The sequence below is a fragment of the Scomber scombrus genome, chromosome 22, assembly GCF_963691925.1.
Source record: "Scomber scombrus chromosome 22, fScoSco1.1, whole genome shotgun sequence".
NCBI lineage: Eukaryota > Metazoa > Chordata > Actinopteri > Scombriformes > Scombridae > Scomber > Scomber scombrus.
Genome location: NC_084991.1, coordinates 21383188 through 21399042, shown reverse-complemented (window position 1 = coordinate 21399042; position 15855 = coordinate 21383188). Strand labels below are relative to the sequence as shown.

Sequence of the window (15855 nt, the reverse complement as noted above, 5' to 3'; positions counted from 1 at the left end):
ATGTTCTAGACATTGTAATGAACACCAAAAAAAATATTTCAGGAATTTGACTTACTTGAATATTGACAAATCCAGTCATGCAAAAAAAGGAAATGAGCTCAACGGGAAGTTTACAGGTAGAGTGAGTTCATGGCCAGATGACCGGACCTATAAACACTTCTCCTATCCAATAGCATTGTGAGGACAAACAATAGGACCATTAACTATGTAAATAATGGTCTTGAGAAAAAAAAACATTTGCAGACCTTTTTTTAAAAAAAATTGTAAACAGTGGGCCTTACAGGGTCAGTAACTCAAAACAATGAGAAACTATCTCAAAATAATGACTAGGATAACCAGAATAATGAATAGGTCGTCTTTGACCCTGTGAGGATTGGATCTGAGATTATTAACAAATAAAGATGTTAATGTAAGAAAAGTCATATTTAGAGGTACAAAATATTTTACTCATATAGTGAATAAAAGAGAGCCAATCTGTCTGCTTTAGAGTTTGTTGCTTCTTTATTTTAATACCGATGACCTTTTCTCAACATTTTCTCTGGTGGCTGTGTAGTAGTGTGTTCTGATCATTTATTTTATAGTATATGGGGTGAGTGCTCATTTACATCCTTGTACAAACAATTGCATAATCTTTACAATTTAATAGGTTGTGAGCCTCTAAATGATGAGATGTATCTGCTTCAGCTGGGCTTTGTTAAGACATAAAAAAAACCCAAATATGATGAATGACTTGAAATAAAGTTCACACTGAACCATTACAGGAAACATAGGCTTTTATTTAGCAAAAACATAAACACAAAATTAACACAATCTCCAAAAACTCCTTTGTGAGTTCATGGCTGTAACTCGTAGCCCAGCGGGTCGAGTCCTCGGTCCAACAGAGCGAGCGACGACTCCCTCAACTTCTGAAGGAACCTTCTGAGCTCCTCTTTAGAGAAAACCTGGATGTGTGGAGAGAAACAAACAGACCGTCAAAAAACAGGACCTCAAAGAACAGTGCTCACATTTATCAAAGTACTAAAAGTAATAGTTTGGACTTCAATGAAAGATGAAAGTGAAAATCTGTTGTAGGAGGTCTCTCTCTTTTTTTGGATTAATTATTATAGTGAGAAACAAAAAAAGGGGGGTTGCAGCTTCCCAGAGCTCGAGGTGATGTCTTAAAATGTCTTGTTTTGTTCGACTAGCTGTCAAAAACTAAAAGATAATACATGTATATAAAATAAAATAGACAATTTGAGATGCTGGAACAAGAAAAATATTTGGCATTTTTCTACAATTTTTGCTTGAAAAATCATTGAAAAGATTAATCAGTTAGCAAAATGATTGCCAATCATGTTTATGTCTATTTCCTGATCAATCTTATCAGCTTTAGTTAAGATTAGATGCTTGATGACTGCAACAGAGAACCAGAGATGGACAGTGACTGTAAAACATATTATTAACCATGATGTATAATAAATAATAGGGTCGTTTTAGCACATTTTAACATAGTATTAACATTTGATAGTATGTTTGGCATGCCTCACAGGTGCTTTTTTGCTATTATAGTGCTATATTTATGAACATTTATATAATCTACTCTTGTTAATGTGACACTAAAGTCGCCTGATAATACGATATCTTCTAAACAGCCTGTGCTTTGACGCCTGGATGAAGCCAGTAATGTTGTGCTTTCTGTATAAAAAGTGACCTGGTAGAGGCGGTGCTGGTCAGACGAGATGATGTCGGCGAGCCGCAGCGCCTCCTGGTGTCTGGAGGAGTTCTGCAGCACGCTGAGCAGCAGGAAGCTGAGGCGAGGCAGACACAGAGAGCGCAACGCCGCCATCTGGTGGCTGCGCTCTGAATCCGGCTCTGTGTCCTGAGAACACAACAAGTTAATCGATTAATAAGCCAATAAAACAATCAATTAATAACATCTATGAGTCATTTAGATGAAAAACTCTATTTAATGTATCTGTATAACTGTATTAATAATCTATAAATTAAAATATGTCCAACAGAAAGTTAAAAAAAAGCTTACCTGTCTGTTGTCGACCATCCATCCTCCGTCTACGAACAGCAGCACGTTGTATATTCTCTCTTTCACGTCTTCAGTGAGAACGTCCAGACGGCACGACCAGGACGACAGGGAGGTCTAACACACACACACATACACACACAAAATTACATATGACAAACCAGACAATCAAAAGCAACAAGTATTTCTACATTCTTACTTAAAAAGAGGATGTATTCTTTACATTTCCAGCTCTATATTTATATTCTGGAGCGCTACTACAATATCTTTGCATGATCTCAAGTTTAAAAACTCCTTATTTATCTTCTACTGGTCCTTTATGCAGCCGGTCAGTTCAGCCTCTGTCTGAAACAGGCCGTTTTAGCTACTGTCTCTTTAAGACCCCCGTTTTGTTTACATACATTCATCTCAAGTTTTGCAACTTTGACCATGTTTAAGATCAACATCCAACATAGAAATCCCAAAAAGCATGATTTGGCCTTTTTAAGTAAAGGATCTGGCACCAAGAGTGTTCATCGGTGTGTGTGTGTGTGTGTGTGTGTGTGTGTGTGTGTGTGTGTGTGTGTGTACCTGGTACTCCTTTTCCCTCATTTCATTGGCTACCCTCTCTGTGAATTTGGCCTCGGGGGCCGGCGCTGGCTTCTGGGGAGCAGAGCTACTGTGGCTGAACCAGTCAGTGAACGCCTCATGGGCTTCCTGTGAGACACATTGACAAAAGACACATTAAAATACATGAACCTTATTGATCCATAGTGAGTATTTTAACACCAGTGCTGCTAAAGCAATAAAATGATTATTTTTACATTTAACATACTTATTACATCGATATCATGATAACTATGGTAACAGTTGTGATATTATTTCTAACATTAATACAGACCAGGTACGCTCTGATACACAGGTGTTCTCTGATGGAGTTCTCGTCCTCGGCCGGTGGGGGCGCGGTCTGTCCGACTCCGGCCCACTGGCAGTAAATCTCCTTCATCGAGTCCTCAGGGACTTTAGAGAACACCGCTTTGGCTGCGTCGTGTTTCTGCAGAGCTGAGAAGGTAAAGGAAAGACATTAGCAACATGCATCATGGTGGGAAATAGAGTCACAGCGACAAGATGATGGAGAAAGTCATGATGAATGAGTAATAAAAAAAATAAAGGAAGTACCCAGGAACTTCCTCATGATGGCGTTGGACTGTTTCAGGGCCTCAGCTCGATGGGCCGGGTCAAACAGCAGCCAGTCGATGATATCAATCTTCCTTTGGTCGTCCTATCAGAGCAAAGCGTCACAATACGTCAGAATGGTCACATTTTTATCATTTTAATGTAATTTTTTAATCAATTAAAGTTAATTAAGTCTAAAAATATATCTTTGATGTGTACAAATCTTATTAATGCTATAAACTATTAATTTTACAAAAAGCCAAAAGTTTGTAGCACCTATACAAAAGTACAATAATTTATAATATATAATATATTTTTTTAATTTGTGCATTTTGGACCACTTTAGGAAAAGTCATCAAATTTCAGAGTAAAAGACATTTGTGGTGAAAAATTGTAATTATTTTTCTGTAATCTTCATACTTTGTAAAGTTATCCAGTGGGCCGGATTGGACCCCTTGGCGGGCCGGTTCTGGCCCACAGGCCGTATGTTTGACACCCCTGTTTTAAGCTATACCCAGCCCTAAGCCCTACATAAATTACCATATTTACTAATTGAAAATAAATGATATTTGCAGCCCTAGTTACAGGTGTTTCTATTGTAAAATTTGCAGAAAAAAGGCTACTTTTGTTTTTGTGGATACAATGGATGCTGTTTGGTTTGTACCTTTGTAGTTCCCGTCTCCAGCGTCTGGCTGTGATGTGTAAACTCGGTGTCGTCTCTCTCCCTCACCGTCTCCACCACCAGCTTCGTTATCGCAGCGACATCCAGACCTGCACCAACACAATAAAACATTCAGTATTCTCAGTGATAATGTGTGTTGCTTTACTCGCCTCCCTGTGCTTGTTCCCCGTCTCACCGGCGTCGGTGGCGAGCTGCAGGCATCGTGGGCGGAGCTCCGGCTGGTTGACGGTCTCTAAGAATGTGGCGTACTGAGCGGTGGCGAGCTCGGCCGGGAGCTGGCTGACGTAGCTCGCCACGAGGTCAGTCTGCTGATCCCGAATCAGGAGGGAGACGTACGCCTTCAGCACGTCCACACACACTTCCTCCTTAAAAGGACGAGAGAGGAACAGGAGAGCGCACGTCAACGTGAACTGTTCCTAAATCTGACTGAATAAACACAAAGCTAACTTCTGATATCGTCACTAACTCACAATATAGAATCTCTGTTTGTTTGCTCATTTATAGTCTGCAACCACTTTGATTATTACAGTCTGTTGTTTTAATACAAACGCTGTAAGTTAAGTTAAGTTACGATAAGATAAGCTATGATAAGTTAAGACAAGATAAGTTAAGTTACCAGAAGTTAAGTAACGATAAGTTAAGTTACGATAAGTTAAGTTACGATAAGATAAGTTACAATAAGTTAAGTTATGATAAGTTGAGATAAGTTACGATAAGTTAAGACACGATAAGTTAAGACAAGTTACAATAAATGAAGTTACGATAAGATATGTTACGATAAGATAATTTACGATAATATAAGTTACGATAAGATAAGTTACGATAAAATAAGTTACGATAAGATAAGTTACGATAATATAAGTTACAATAAGATAAGTTACGATAAGATAAGTTACAATAAGATAAGTTACGATAAGTTACAATAAGATAAGTTACGATAAGTTACAATAAGATAATCTTTCATTAGTTCCACAATGGGGAAATTGACAGTGCTACAGCAGCAAAGTCGGTAGCAAAAAATAGAAACAGCATCAATAAAAACAATAAAGAATAAATAAATAAGTAAACAAGCAATAAGAACAACGAAATAAAAAACAGAAATATTACGGACAAATCAAAGAACTAATTTACCTTCAGAGCCAAACCCAGAGAGCGGAAAAACAGAAGGAGGTGACTCATGAAACGCAGCAGGTGGGAGGGAAGGGGCTTGGAGGCCGCTAGCCAATCAGAAAACTCCTCCAGCAGACCTGAGAGAAATAAAGAGGGTGAGGCTTAGTGTTCAATTTCCATTTCAGGTAAATTTATGGAAACTTTCCATGGGAATTAACTGGAAATTTTGGGTAATTTATACTAACTGTATGCAGACTATTGCATATTTATCATAAGCAGACATGCATGCAAACTAATACAATTTTTTTTAACATGAATGTTGAGTAAAATAAACATTTTCCCTTCTAGAGATCATGTGTGCATATGATGGAGGAATGCACAGTGCATGTAGGGGGGGATCTTACCGTCCAGGTCTCCCAGGATGACAAACTTCTGGATGATGTGGTAATGCTCTTTCGTCTCCTCCAACACCCTCTGCACACACACACACACACACACACACACACACACACATACACACACACACACACACAAAGAAAGAAGATGGGTTTAATGTGTTCAGTCGACGTCCAGAAGTCACCGATATTGAAGTTAGTTTCTCACCTTTGACTCTGAAGCTTGAAGTTCCTCAAACACCTTTTCCATCGTCCAGCTGAGGAGACACAAAGTAAAACAATCATAACAGATACTTTAACTATGGGATGGTTATTGATAAGACTGTATTGATACCGATGCCATTATTGATTCCTTTATCAATTCTTTATGTGGAACAGAAGTCGGCCTACAGGTTTTTTAGTGGCCTTACACGCTGATGAATATATGACACTGGTTTGTAAGCCAAAAGTTAACAGCATTATTTAATGAGTTAATTCATTTGAAAGCATCCTGAATGACAGAGGGGTCCAATCCGGCCCACTTTCCTTCCTGTCTTCTTTTCCGTCCTTCCATCTGTCCTTCCTTCCTTCCTTCCTTCTTTCCTTCCTTCCATCTGTCCTTGCTCCCTTTCTTCCTTCCTTCCTTCCATCTGTCCTTGCTCCCTTTCTTCCTTCCTTCCATCTGTCCTTGCTCCCTTTCTTCCTTCCATCTTTCTGTCCTTGCTCCCTTTCTTCCTTCCATCTTTCTGTCCTTGCTCCCTTTCTTCCTTCCTTCTTTCTGTCCTTGCTCCCTTTCTTCCTTCCTTCCATCTGTCCTTGCTCCCTTTCTTCCTTCCTTCCATCTGTCCTTGCTCCCTTTCTTCCTTCCATCTTTCTGTCCTTGCTCCCTTTCTTCCTTCCATCTTTCTGTCCTTGCTCCCTTTCTTCCTTCCTTCTTTCTGTCCTTGCTCCCTTTCTTCCTTCCTTCTTTCTGTCCTTGCTCCCTTTCTTCCTTCCATCTTTCTGTCCTTGCTCCCTTTCTTCCTTCCTTCTTTCTGTCCTTGCTCCCTTTCTTCCTTCCATCTTTCTGTCCTTGCTCCCTTACTTCCTTTCATCCATCTTTTCCTCTTTGCTGCACTTTCATCTAGCAACAAAACTACAATGGTGGAAATTTACTTTAACATTTAAATTGTATTTTTAAATATTATTATTTTATTATCATTTAAACTGTGCAATATACTTACATATTTTCTTTCTTTCTATGCAGTAGAATAGTATAATTTCTAGTATATTATCACTCAATACCAATATTTTATTATATATCTTTGTCCACTTTGATGCTGTAATAATGCAAATTTCCCCATTGTGGGTCTAATAAAGGAATATCATATCTTATGTTAAATTGGTGCTGTATATTTCGTCTGTGTGTGTGTGTGTGTGTGTGTGTGTGTGTGTGTGTGTGTGTGTGTGTGTGTGTGTGTGTGTCTGTGTGTGTGTGTGTCGTACTTGGCCTCCAGGTATTCTCTTGGTAGTGTCTCCACTTCCTGGTGGGCCATCCCCGACGACATCAGATCCTTTTCAACCAGCGAGTCCACCGTCACTCTGAAGTACGCCCACACACAGTCCTCCCAAGACTCACACACTGCCAGCAGCTGAAACACACACACACACACACACACACACACACACACACACACACACAGACACACACACACACACACACACACACACACACACACACACACACACACACACACACACACACACACACACACACACACACACACACACACAATATTAGTTTAATGGAGTCAAACCGGACGACTCAATAAGTCAGATTCAGATTCTCCTCTGTGACTCTGCTGACATCCAGGAAACAAACAGAAATGTACATTAATATAAATGTATCATATTACCGGTTTGAGGTTTCCACTCAGGCTGGCGTAGATCGCTCTCTCGTATCTGTTTAACTGCTCCTGAAACACACAGCAGGTTAACATTTAAACGTTTTATTCCTTTCTGGTTTTCTCTTCTCACAAAAAAAAAAAAAAGATGTCTTAGTGTAGCGCCTGTTGAATAAAGGAAGCTTTTACTGATGGTAGTCTGACCATGCGATTTTCCATTAGCTTATATTTTACATAAAAGGGTCAGTGATAAGTAAGTGTTGGCAAGATGAGAAATCCAAAAATATCTTAAAAATAGTTTTAAAAGCAGCATCAGGTTTGTTAAAATGTACATTTAGTATTTTTGTTGGTTTTATATCATTTGAAATGACATTTGCACAATTTTTAACCAAAAGTAAGACTGAATGCTCCTGAAAATGTCAAATGGTGTAACCACAAAAGAATGATACATATTACATATTTTAATCACCTAGAAAGAGGAAGGAGGAAGAAGAGAAAGATAGAAATGAAGATACATTAGTAAGAAGAGAGGAACAAGAAAGAACAAAAAGAATGAACAGAGGTAGAAAGAAAGAAAGAAAGAAAGAAAGAAAGAAAGAAAGAAAGGAGGAAGGAAAGAGAAAGATAAAGGAGAAAGAGGAGCAAGAAAGAAAGAAAAGAAGAAGGAAAGAAAGAAAGAAAGGAAGGAGGAAGAAGAGAAAGAACAAGAAGTAGGAGGAGAGGAAGAAAGAAAGATTAACGGATGAAGAAGAGAGGGAAAGAAAGAAAAATGATTCCCCAGATTAAAATGTAATATTTAGAACAATTGTATTCCATTACCTTTATTTAATATAAAAGTTATAATGTAAGATCATGCCAAACTAGTTGATATGGTGTTTTATTGACAATTTACTGTTTTTAAAGCAAGTTGAATTATTTGGTACAAAGTTTTTATGGTTACACCACTTAGACATTTTTGCCATAATCCTCTAATATATTATCTCAAAATGGATTAAAAGCAGAAATTTGATGCTGGGTCCACAAAAAAAGAATGTGTGCAAGTTATTCATACGTTTATTTTTTATATTTTAACCCCTTTAAATGTGATTAAACCACATGGAGACTAAAACATAATTGACTGGTAGGTGTTGTACCTCCTCAGCCATCCTCCAGCAGCAGGCCTTCCAGATTCCCCTTTGAGGATTTCCTTCAACCGGCTGCAACTCTCTGCTGACTGCACAGAATAAAGAGGGACAATAAATAAAATATTGATTATTTTTAAAGCTTGCAATAAACTCACGATTTAAAAATTTGACGGTTGGACTGACATCAGACTTAGTCTCATTGGGGTCAAAGGTTACCTGAGGTCATGTTGGGATCGTGGTAGAGTTTCCAGCCTTCCAGAGTCGCTGCTCTCCAGGCCTGACCGCAGCGTTTACACAGCCTCTGAGCCTAAACACACACACACACACACACACACACACACACACACACACACACACACACACACACACACACACACACACACACACACACACACACACACACACACACACACACACACACACACACACACGTAAATACTGAACTTAAATATGGCTTTTCAATGACAAACAATCGACATGATGCATTGATTCTGTTTGCTTTCATCTCTCTTAAATCAGTTAAAGTTGTATCTCACATCTTTGCAGGTTAAAGAGTGTGTTGAGTTTTGTGTCAAGTTGTTAATTTTTGAGTCAAATCTAACATTTCTTTCATTTGAGACATTTAGTTTTTGGACAACTTGCTTCCTTTCTCCACAAAACTCAAATTTCACTTACAGTCGTCGTCTCGGACAGTTTTAAGGGTTTTGAATGAATCGGCATTTCTTAAGAGTTTTATTTAAAAGTGACAAAATGTTTTCTATTGCTGCTCTGACAGTCATCCTGTGGCGTATGACGGATATTCACAACACATTTTAACATGTTTTTCACTGTGATACTAGTCAGAGAATGACAATAACACCTACAATTACTTTTATTTATTGGCATCATTACCACAATTTTATCAGTTCTTCCCAGCTTTATCCCAAATAACCCAAATTCAGTGTTTTATTTTAGACGTTTCCAGCCCCTTCATGTCTGAAGCTCATCAAATAACAGTTTAAACTTCTCTTAATTTGGGTGTACTGGCCCTTTAAATATGAACCCAAATCTATCACTTTACCTCCTCGGTCATCCCCGCCCTGATCAGTGTGAACAGATTCTTCAGCAGTCGGGCGTCGTCCTCTCTGTCCAGGTCAGCCAGGGGGCGCTGCTGCCGGAGAGGAGCGTCTGGGTCCTGAACACACACACACACACACACACACATTTATATTATTATCTTTGTATTTTGAAACACTCAGGGATGAGGATGTGTTTGTTGCCTTGGTAACGGGCCTCACCAGCTCAGTGACCAGAGGGACAGAGAAGCCAGCGCTGCTCTTCCTCCTCAGCTTCAGCGCATGAAGGGTGTTCTCCCTGAGAGACACACACACAAAATTCAGCTTGAAATATATACGAGTCAATGAGGGTTTTTTCTGTCCATGTGGTTTAGTCAAATTTAAAAGAGGTTAAAATGTGAAAAAAAATAGATAAAAGAGACAGATGTGCTGATCTCCAGACTAACAAACAGACACATGAACTCACCAGCAGACGTTTTTGGCGTAGTATTCAATGTTGTCAGAAAACACTCCGACTTGGTCCCTGGCGATGCTCTCCAGCCAATCAACAACCAGCTGCAACACAGAAGAAACAGGAAGTGGGCAAACTGACAACGAAAAAAACAACCAAAAACTCCAGAAGAGTCCTGATTTATTCTGTTCTCACTGTTGTTTCTATTTGTAAGGTTTATTATCTGACTGCTTCTAACTTTCAGTTGGAAGAAGATTTATTAACAGTGTTTGAACATTTGATGCTGCAAAAATTGATTATTTTCATTATTGATAAATCAGTTTCTTGTTTAGTCGATGAATCTTTTTGACTAGAAAGAGTCAAAGAGTCAAAAACCCAGAAATACTCAGTTCACGATCATGTCTGACAACCAGTAAATATTTGGCACTTTTGCTGAAAGAAATAATTTCAATGATTATCCGATTAGAAAGATAGACATTAAATAAAATAGAACAGAATAGAATAAATTACCTGACTCTGTCGAATTATAGCGTCCCGCTGAAAAAGCTGCTCCACCACGATCTTCTCACTCTCACTGGGAATCTACACACACACACACACACACACACACACACACACACACACACACACACACACACACACACACAGAATTAAAATCAATAAATTAAAATGAGTTTTTATAACATCCAGGAGACTCGGCTTTCATCAACTTTTACTCACAGCTATGTCTGTCATGATGTCATCTTCCATCGCCAATTGGACCCGATCCCTGTGGAGACAAACAGGTCGTCAATCAGAGATCAGTCAGTCAGTCAGTAATTAAAACAGTGAGTAAATCAGTCAGTCAATAAGTAGGTCACTAAGTCAGTAAGTCAGTAAATAAGTCAGTCAGTAAGAAAGTAACTAAGACAGTAAGTAAGTACGTAAGTAAGTAATTAAGTCAGTAAGTCAGTAAATAAATAAGTCAGTGAGAAAGTCACTAAGACAATTAGTAAGTACGCAAGTAAGTAATTAAGTCAGCGAGTAAGTCAGTAAGCAAGTGAATAAATAAGTCAGTCAGTCAGTCAGACCCTGATGGAGACAGGTACCTGTAGAGGGAGGTGATGAGTCTCCAGGAGCAGTTTTCCTGCTGCAGCAGCCAGCAGACTCCTGCTGTCTTACTGTTCTGACCGGCTCTGAGGACGACGTGCTGCAGCATGTTCACCTGAAACATGAAACATGAGATATGAGATATGAAATATGAAATATGAGATGGACATAATGTGAGTAACCCTGCTTAAAAAGAACTGCTCAACATTTTGGGGAAATACACTTATTACTGATGAAGCTACAGCTAGCAGCAGATTAGCTTGAGGTTAGCACAAAGACTCAGACTGGTCCTCACAAAGATCAGACATAACATAAAACGAGCGTCTACCTTCTCCTGGCAGAGCGTCTGATAATCCTCCAGCAGCTCGAACACCGCAGAGGACGAGTGTTTCAGAAAGGAACCGAGGAACTCTGGGAAAAGACTGGCGGCCGCTGAAGAAGAAGAAAAAAATGAATAGATATATAAAAATCAAAGACTGCAGCATCACGAGGAGCTGTGTAAACTAACAGAGTCGGGTGCGTTTGTTTTACTCACCAGCGTCTCCCGGGTCGTCCTCCTTCAGCAGCGCCGAGCTCAGGTTGGCGATGTCGTCCCCGAAGAAGCTCGTGTTATCCATCGGCATAATGGGAGAGGTGTACATGTTGGATGTCATCGTCCAATCACTGTCGTCCAAATTCTACACACACACAATCATTTAGAAGAACATTATTTTTTTTTTTGTGAATGAAACTCATCCACAGTCGAGGAGTAAAACAAGAGAAGAGAAGTTTAAGTTTAAGATGAGAGAAGAAAAGATGTGTTTGTGTCTCACCAGACTGCCGCCGGCGTTTCTGGGTGTGTGCGTATATCGAGGCGTTCGACCTCCTGTAGCCATAATGGAGGAAACATCTGGAACCCTGGGAGTAACTGGGATGATATTAGAGACATTAGATGAGTAATAAACAGCGTTGGGAAGGTTACTTTGGAAATGTAATAGGTTACTAGTTACTCTATTTAAAATGTAATAGGTTACTAGTTACTCTATTTAATATGTAATAAGTAATGTAACTATTTCAATGACTTCATCAAAGTAATGTAACTTATTACATTTGATGACTTTTCTAATTTTTCTAACCAATGTTTTCAGCTGTTAGAGTAAATGTTCCCTCCATCTGTCCTTCCTTCCTTCCTTCTGTCCTTCCTTCCTTCTGTCCTTCCTTCATTCTGTTCTTCCTTCGGTCCTTCTTTCCCTCCTTCCTTCTTTCTGTCCTTCCCTCTTTCCTTACATCCTTCTTTCCCTCCTTCCTTCCGTCCTTCTTTCCTTCCTTCCTTCTGTCTTTCCCTCCTTCCTTCTGTCCTTCCTTCTGTCCTTCCTTCCGACCTTCCTTCCTCCCTCCCTTCCTTCCCTCCCTCCATCTGCCCTTCCTTCCTTCCTTCCTCCCTTCATCTGCCCTTCCTTCCTTCCTTCCTTCCTTCCTTCCTTCTTAAGATCTAAGATCAGCTGTTAGGGTAAATGTTCCCATTAAGCACTAAAATCTTCATCCAGCTGTTTTTCATGGATACTGACATTATTTATAATGGAGATCATTTCTTATAAAGCAACATTTATCTCTCATTTGAAAATGTATTCATTAGTTCATATAGATTTTGGAATATAAAATAAAGATATTTGATGAATAAAGTGGGTTTAATTGGTACTGTGACTCCATTTAAGCCTCATATGTGCTCCAAATAAGCCCACGTCATGATTTATTTACTAAATATTAAGAAAAATATTGATTTCAAAGAATTAAAAACAGCAATATATGTATTCAGTAACATGTTAAATATTAAAAAATGAGGAAAAAACCCTCCTGAGTAAAATCTTAAAGGTCTGACTTCAGATGTAACCTCCTTTGTAATCATCTACATTTTCATCAGTAACTGTAATTTAATGACAATTTTTTTCTGAGTAACCGTAACGGAAATCAGTGATTGTGTGTGTGTATGTGTGTGTGTGTGTGTGTGTCTCGTACCAGCCTGTCTGAACAGTGAGGCGGGAGTGTTCCTCATCATGGGGCGAGCTGGCGTTACCGTGGAGACGGCGGGGCTGCCGCTGCCGAGGGACGGGACTGAGAGCGACAGTCAGGAAACAACAACAACAACACTGACACTTCTGACTTTATGCAAATGGGTAAGGGACACCCACACTCCTAATCGTAATATTTTCTACAATAATCACAATATGACTTTTTCACCAAATCGTGCAGCTGAAGGATACAGGCAACGGCGCTCTTCCTCCTCCTGCGGGCAGCGATCGTCACATCGTCATCTCGAACCACCGGAGACAGCAGATCACTCTGACCCCTGGAAAACAAAACGAACGTATGAGTATGTAAATAACAACAAGCATTAATGAGTCTTCAAGTTTAGACTGAATTTAGTTTTTGTGAAGCTGCTTGAGTAACTTCTGCCTAAGGCTCAGTATAATTTGATTTTATTTAAATAAATAATGCCAATACCTGAGTTTTGGAAGAATACCAAAGGAAGCCTTTTTTTTGGTCTGCATCAGTGTTTAATTTGTCCTCACACAAACTAAAATACATTCAAAATTTGACAAATCTAACATTTAAATCATGAAATATCTAATTTAAGAAAAAGTAAACAAGGTTTACGATGGTTTAAGTTATTCAATGTTCCCAAAGATCCGGATTATTTAGTTTAGTTTATTTCAGTCATTAAATTCAAATACACGTGTATAAATAAAGTTAATAAGAATTATATGTCCTTCATCTCCCCTTAGAAATAGTGATAAACCAAAAGGGGGAAAAAATAAAGAAGACACAAATAAATAAAGCAGTAAAAGTTGGTTTATGAACTGGATCCAAAATACTGTGTTTGACACTAGTGGATGCATCATATGTAGATTTGGTTTTGTGTTTGTGGCCCTTTGGAGGGGCCCCACCCCTAGGTTGGGAACCACTGGACTAAACTAGCTAACTGTATATAAAGTAGTGTAAACTAGCTCCACCTCCAGCAGCTACAACAGTAACATGCTGCTCTAACACTGATGCTTCACTATTAATAATCTAATGATGTCATAATAATAATATATCAGTCAGAGGACCAAACCACTACTTTTACTGTAATACTGCATACTACATCACTCATAATACTGCAGTACTTTTACTGTAATACTGCATACTACATCACTATAATACTGCAGTACTTTTACTGTAATACTGCATACTACATCACTATAATACTGCAGTACTTTTACTGTAATACTGCATACTACATCGCTCATAATACTGCAGTACTTTTACTGTAATACTGCATACTACATCACTCATAATACTGCAGTACTTTTACTGTAATACTGCATACTACATCACTCATAATACTGCAGTACTTTTACTGTAATACTGCATACTACATCACTCATAATACTGCAGTACTTTTACTGTAATACTGCATACTACATCACTCATAATACTGCAGTACTTTTACTGTAATACTGCATACTACATCACTATAATACTGCAGTACTTTTACTGTAATACTGCATACTACATCGCTCATAATACCGCAGTACTTTTACTGTAATGCTGCATACTACATCGCTCATAATACTGCAGTACTTTTACTGTAATACTGCATACTACATCACTATAATACTGCAGTACTTTTACTGTAATACTGCATACTACATCGCTCATAATACTGCAGTACTTTTACTGTAATACTGCATACTACATCACTCATAATACTGCAGTACTTTTACTGTAATACTGCATACTACATCACTCATAATACTGCAGTACTTTTACTGTAATACTGCATACTACATCACTCATAATACTGCAGTACTTTTACTGTAATACTGCATACTACATCACTCATAATACTCATAGTACTTTTTACACAACTATTCTGTTTGTTATTGAGTTTTGTAAATGCCTAGACATTTAAAAAAACCATTTATTCATTCATTTATATTGTGATCCTGTGTATGAGTAACATATTCTCAGCTCGGTTTTGACCTATATTGAAATATTCTGCTTAAATAAATCAAAATAAACAGTGACAGCTTTATAATATGAAGCAGTTATGACAGCTAAAAGCTCTTAAAAGTTACTATTCATGGGCCAGCCAGTAATTAGTATATCTACTTCTAATTACTGGCTGTTATTGAGGTTATAATCACCTCTACATATATAAATAAATCAGTATTTAGCCTGTTAGCAGCTGCAATGATGAACGGACGGTGTTACTGTTTAACTGGTGACCGTGTTATCTGGTGACTTTCTCATATTACAAGATACCTAACGAGAGGTTAATAAGTCTTCTGAACACAATTGAACTTACATGAATGGTAAGATACTATGACTTTAAAATTTGTAAACTATAAAGTCATTTTTTAAGGAGAACAGCTACGTGACAGTCACCAGTTAACACGGTCACCAGTCTAACAGTAACACCGGCAGCGTTAGCAGTATTAGCCACCAAAGCTAACCCATTAAAGTAAGCTGATGCGGGCTAGTCAACTACATTACAAGCTACCGAGCAGAAGCACAGTTCACACACAAGACGGAGCATGTAGAGGTGTAAAAGGTTATTAAAGTTATAGTATTAATAATCTTATATTTACCACTCCATGGCAACGGGCTGTCTGTTCCCGCTTCACGAGGTTTAACAGCTTCTTCTTCGTTTGGATAAATGATGGTAGTTGTTAAACAGCGTTAAAGGGTGATAGCGCCTCCCCGTGGGCAGCTGGTGGAATGTATGTTTTATATATTCATTTAATTAGAAAATAAATGTACGTGTAATCTGTTACAGCTACTGAGAAAAAATGTGTAGTTAAATTACAGTTACTTATGTTTGAGGTGAAGAAATAATGTGTTAGTAGACACCTGCCAGACAATCAGAGATCAAATGAAGTACTCTGTTGGCTCT

General features: G+C 38.5%; 1 protein-coding gene across 1 annotated transcript; it reads right to left on the bottom strand.

The window, feature by feature from the left end:
* Positions 1 to 766: 766 nt before the first annotated feature.
* On the bottom strand, positions 767 to 15596 carry nup107 (nucleoporin 107). The gene is made up of 27 exons (XM_062444117.1): positions 15551 to 15596; positions 13181 to 13266; positions 12936 to 13031; positions 11753 to 11847; positions 11476 to 11617; positions 11269 to 11372; positions 10940 to 11055; positions 10572 to 10620; positions 10362 to 10433; positions 9867 to 9955; positions 9623 to 9698; positions 9406 to 9519; positions 8562 to 8652; positions 8355 to 8434; positions 7234 to 7293; positions 6824 to 6969; positions 5568 to 5616; positions 5369 to 5438; positions 4986 to 5101; positions 4030 to 4219; positions 3837 to 3943; positions 3176 to 3278; positions 2898 to 3058; positions 2588 to 2713; positions 2021 to 2134; positions 1691 to 1858; positions 767 to 941 (listed from the first exon to the last, which is right to left on the bottom strand). The coding sequence occupies exons 1-27, from the start codon at positions 15556 to 15558 to the stop codon at positions 834 to 836; spliced, it is 2736 nt and encodes a 911-aa protein (XP_062300101.1). The 5' UTR covers positions 15559 to 15596; the 3' UTR covers positions 767 to 833.
* Positions 15597 to 15855: the final 259 nt, after the last annotated feature.

What these genes read in the sequence shown, in the direction of transcription:
- nup107 (XM_062444117.1), bottom strand. An exon ending in GGGCGGGGATGACCGAGGAG is followed by an intron (nt 8,653 to 9,405) that starts GTAAAGTGATAG and finishes GTGTGTGTTTAG; the next exon opens with GCTCAGAGGCTGTGTAAACG. An exon ending in TGAGGGAAAAGGAGTACCAG is followed by an intron (nt 2,135 to 2,587) that starts GTACACACACAC and finishes TGTGTGTGTTAG; the next exon opens with ACCTCCCTGTCGTCCTGGTC.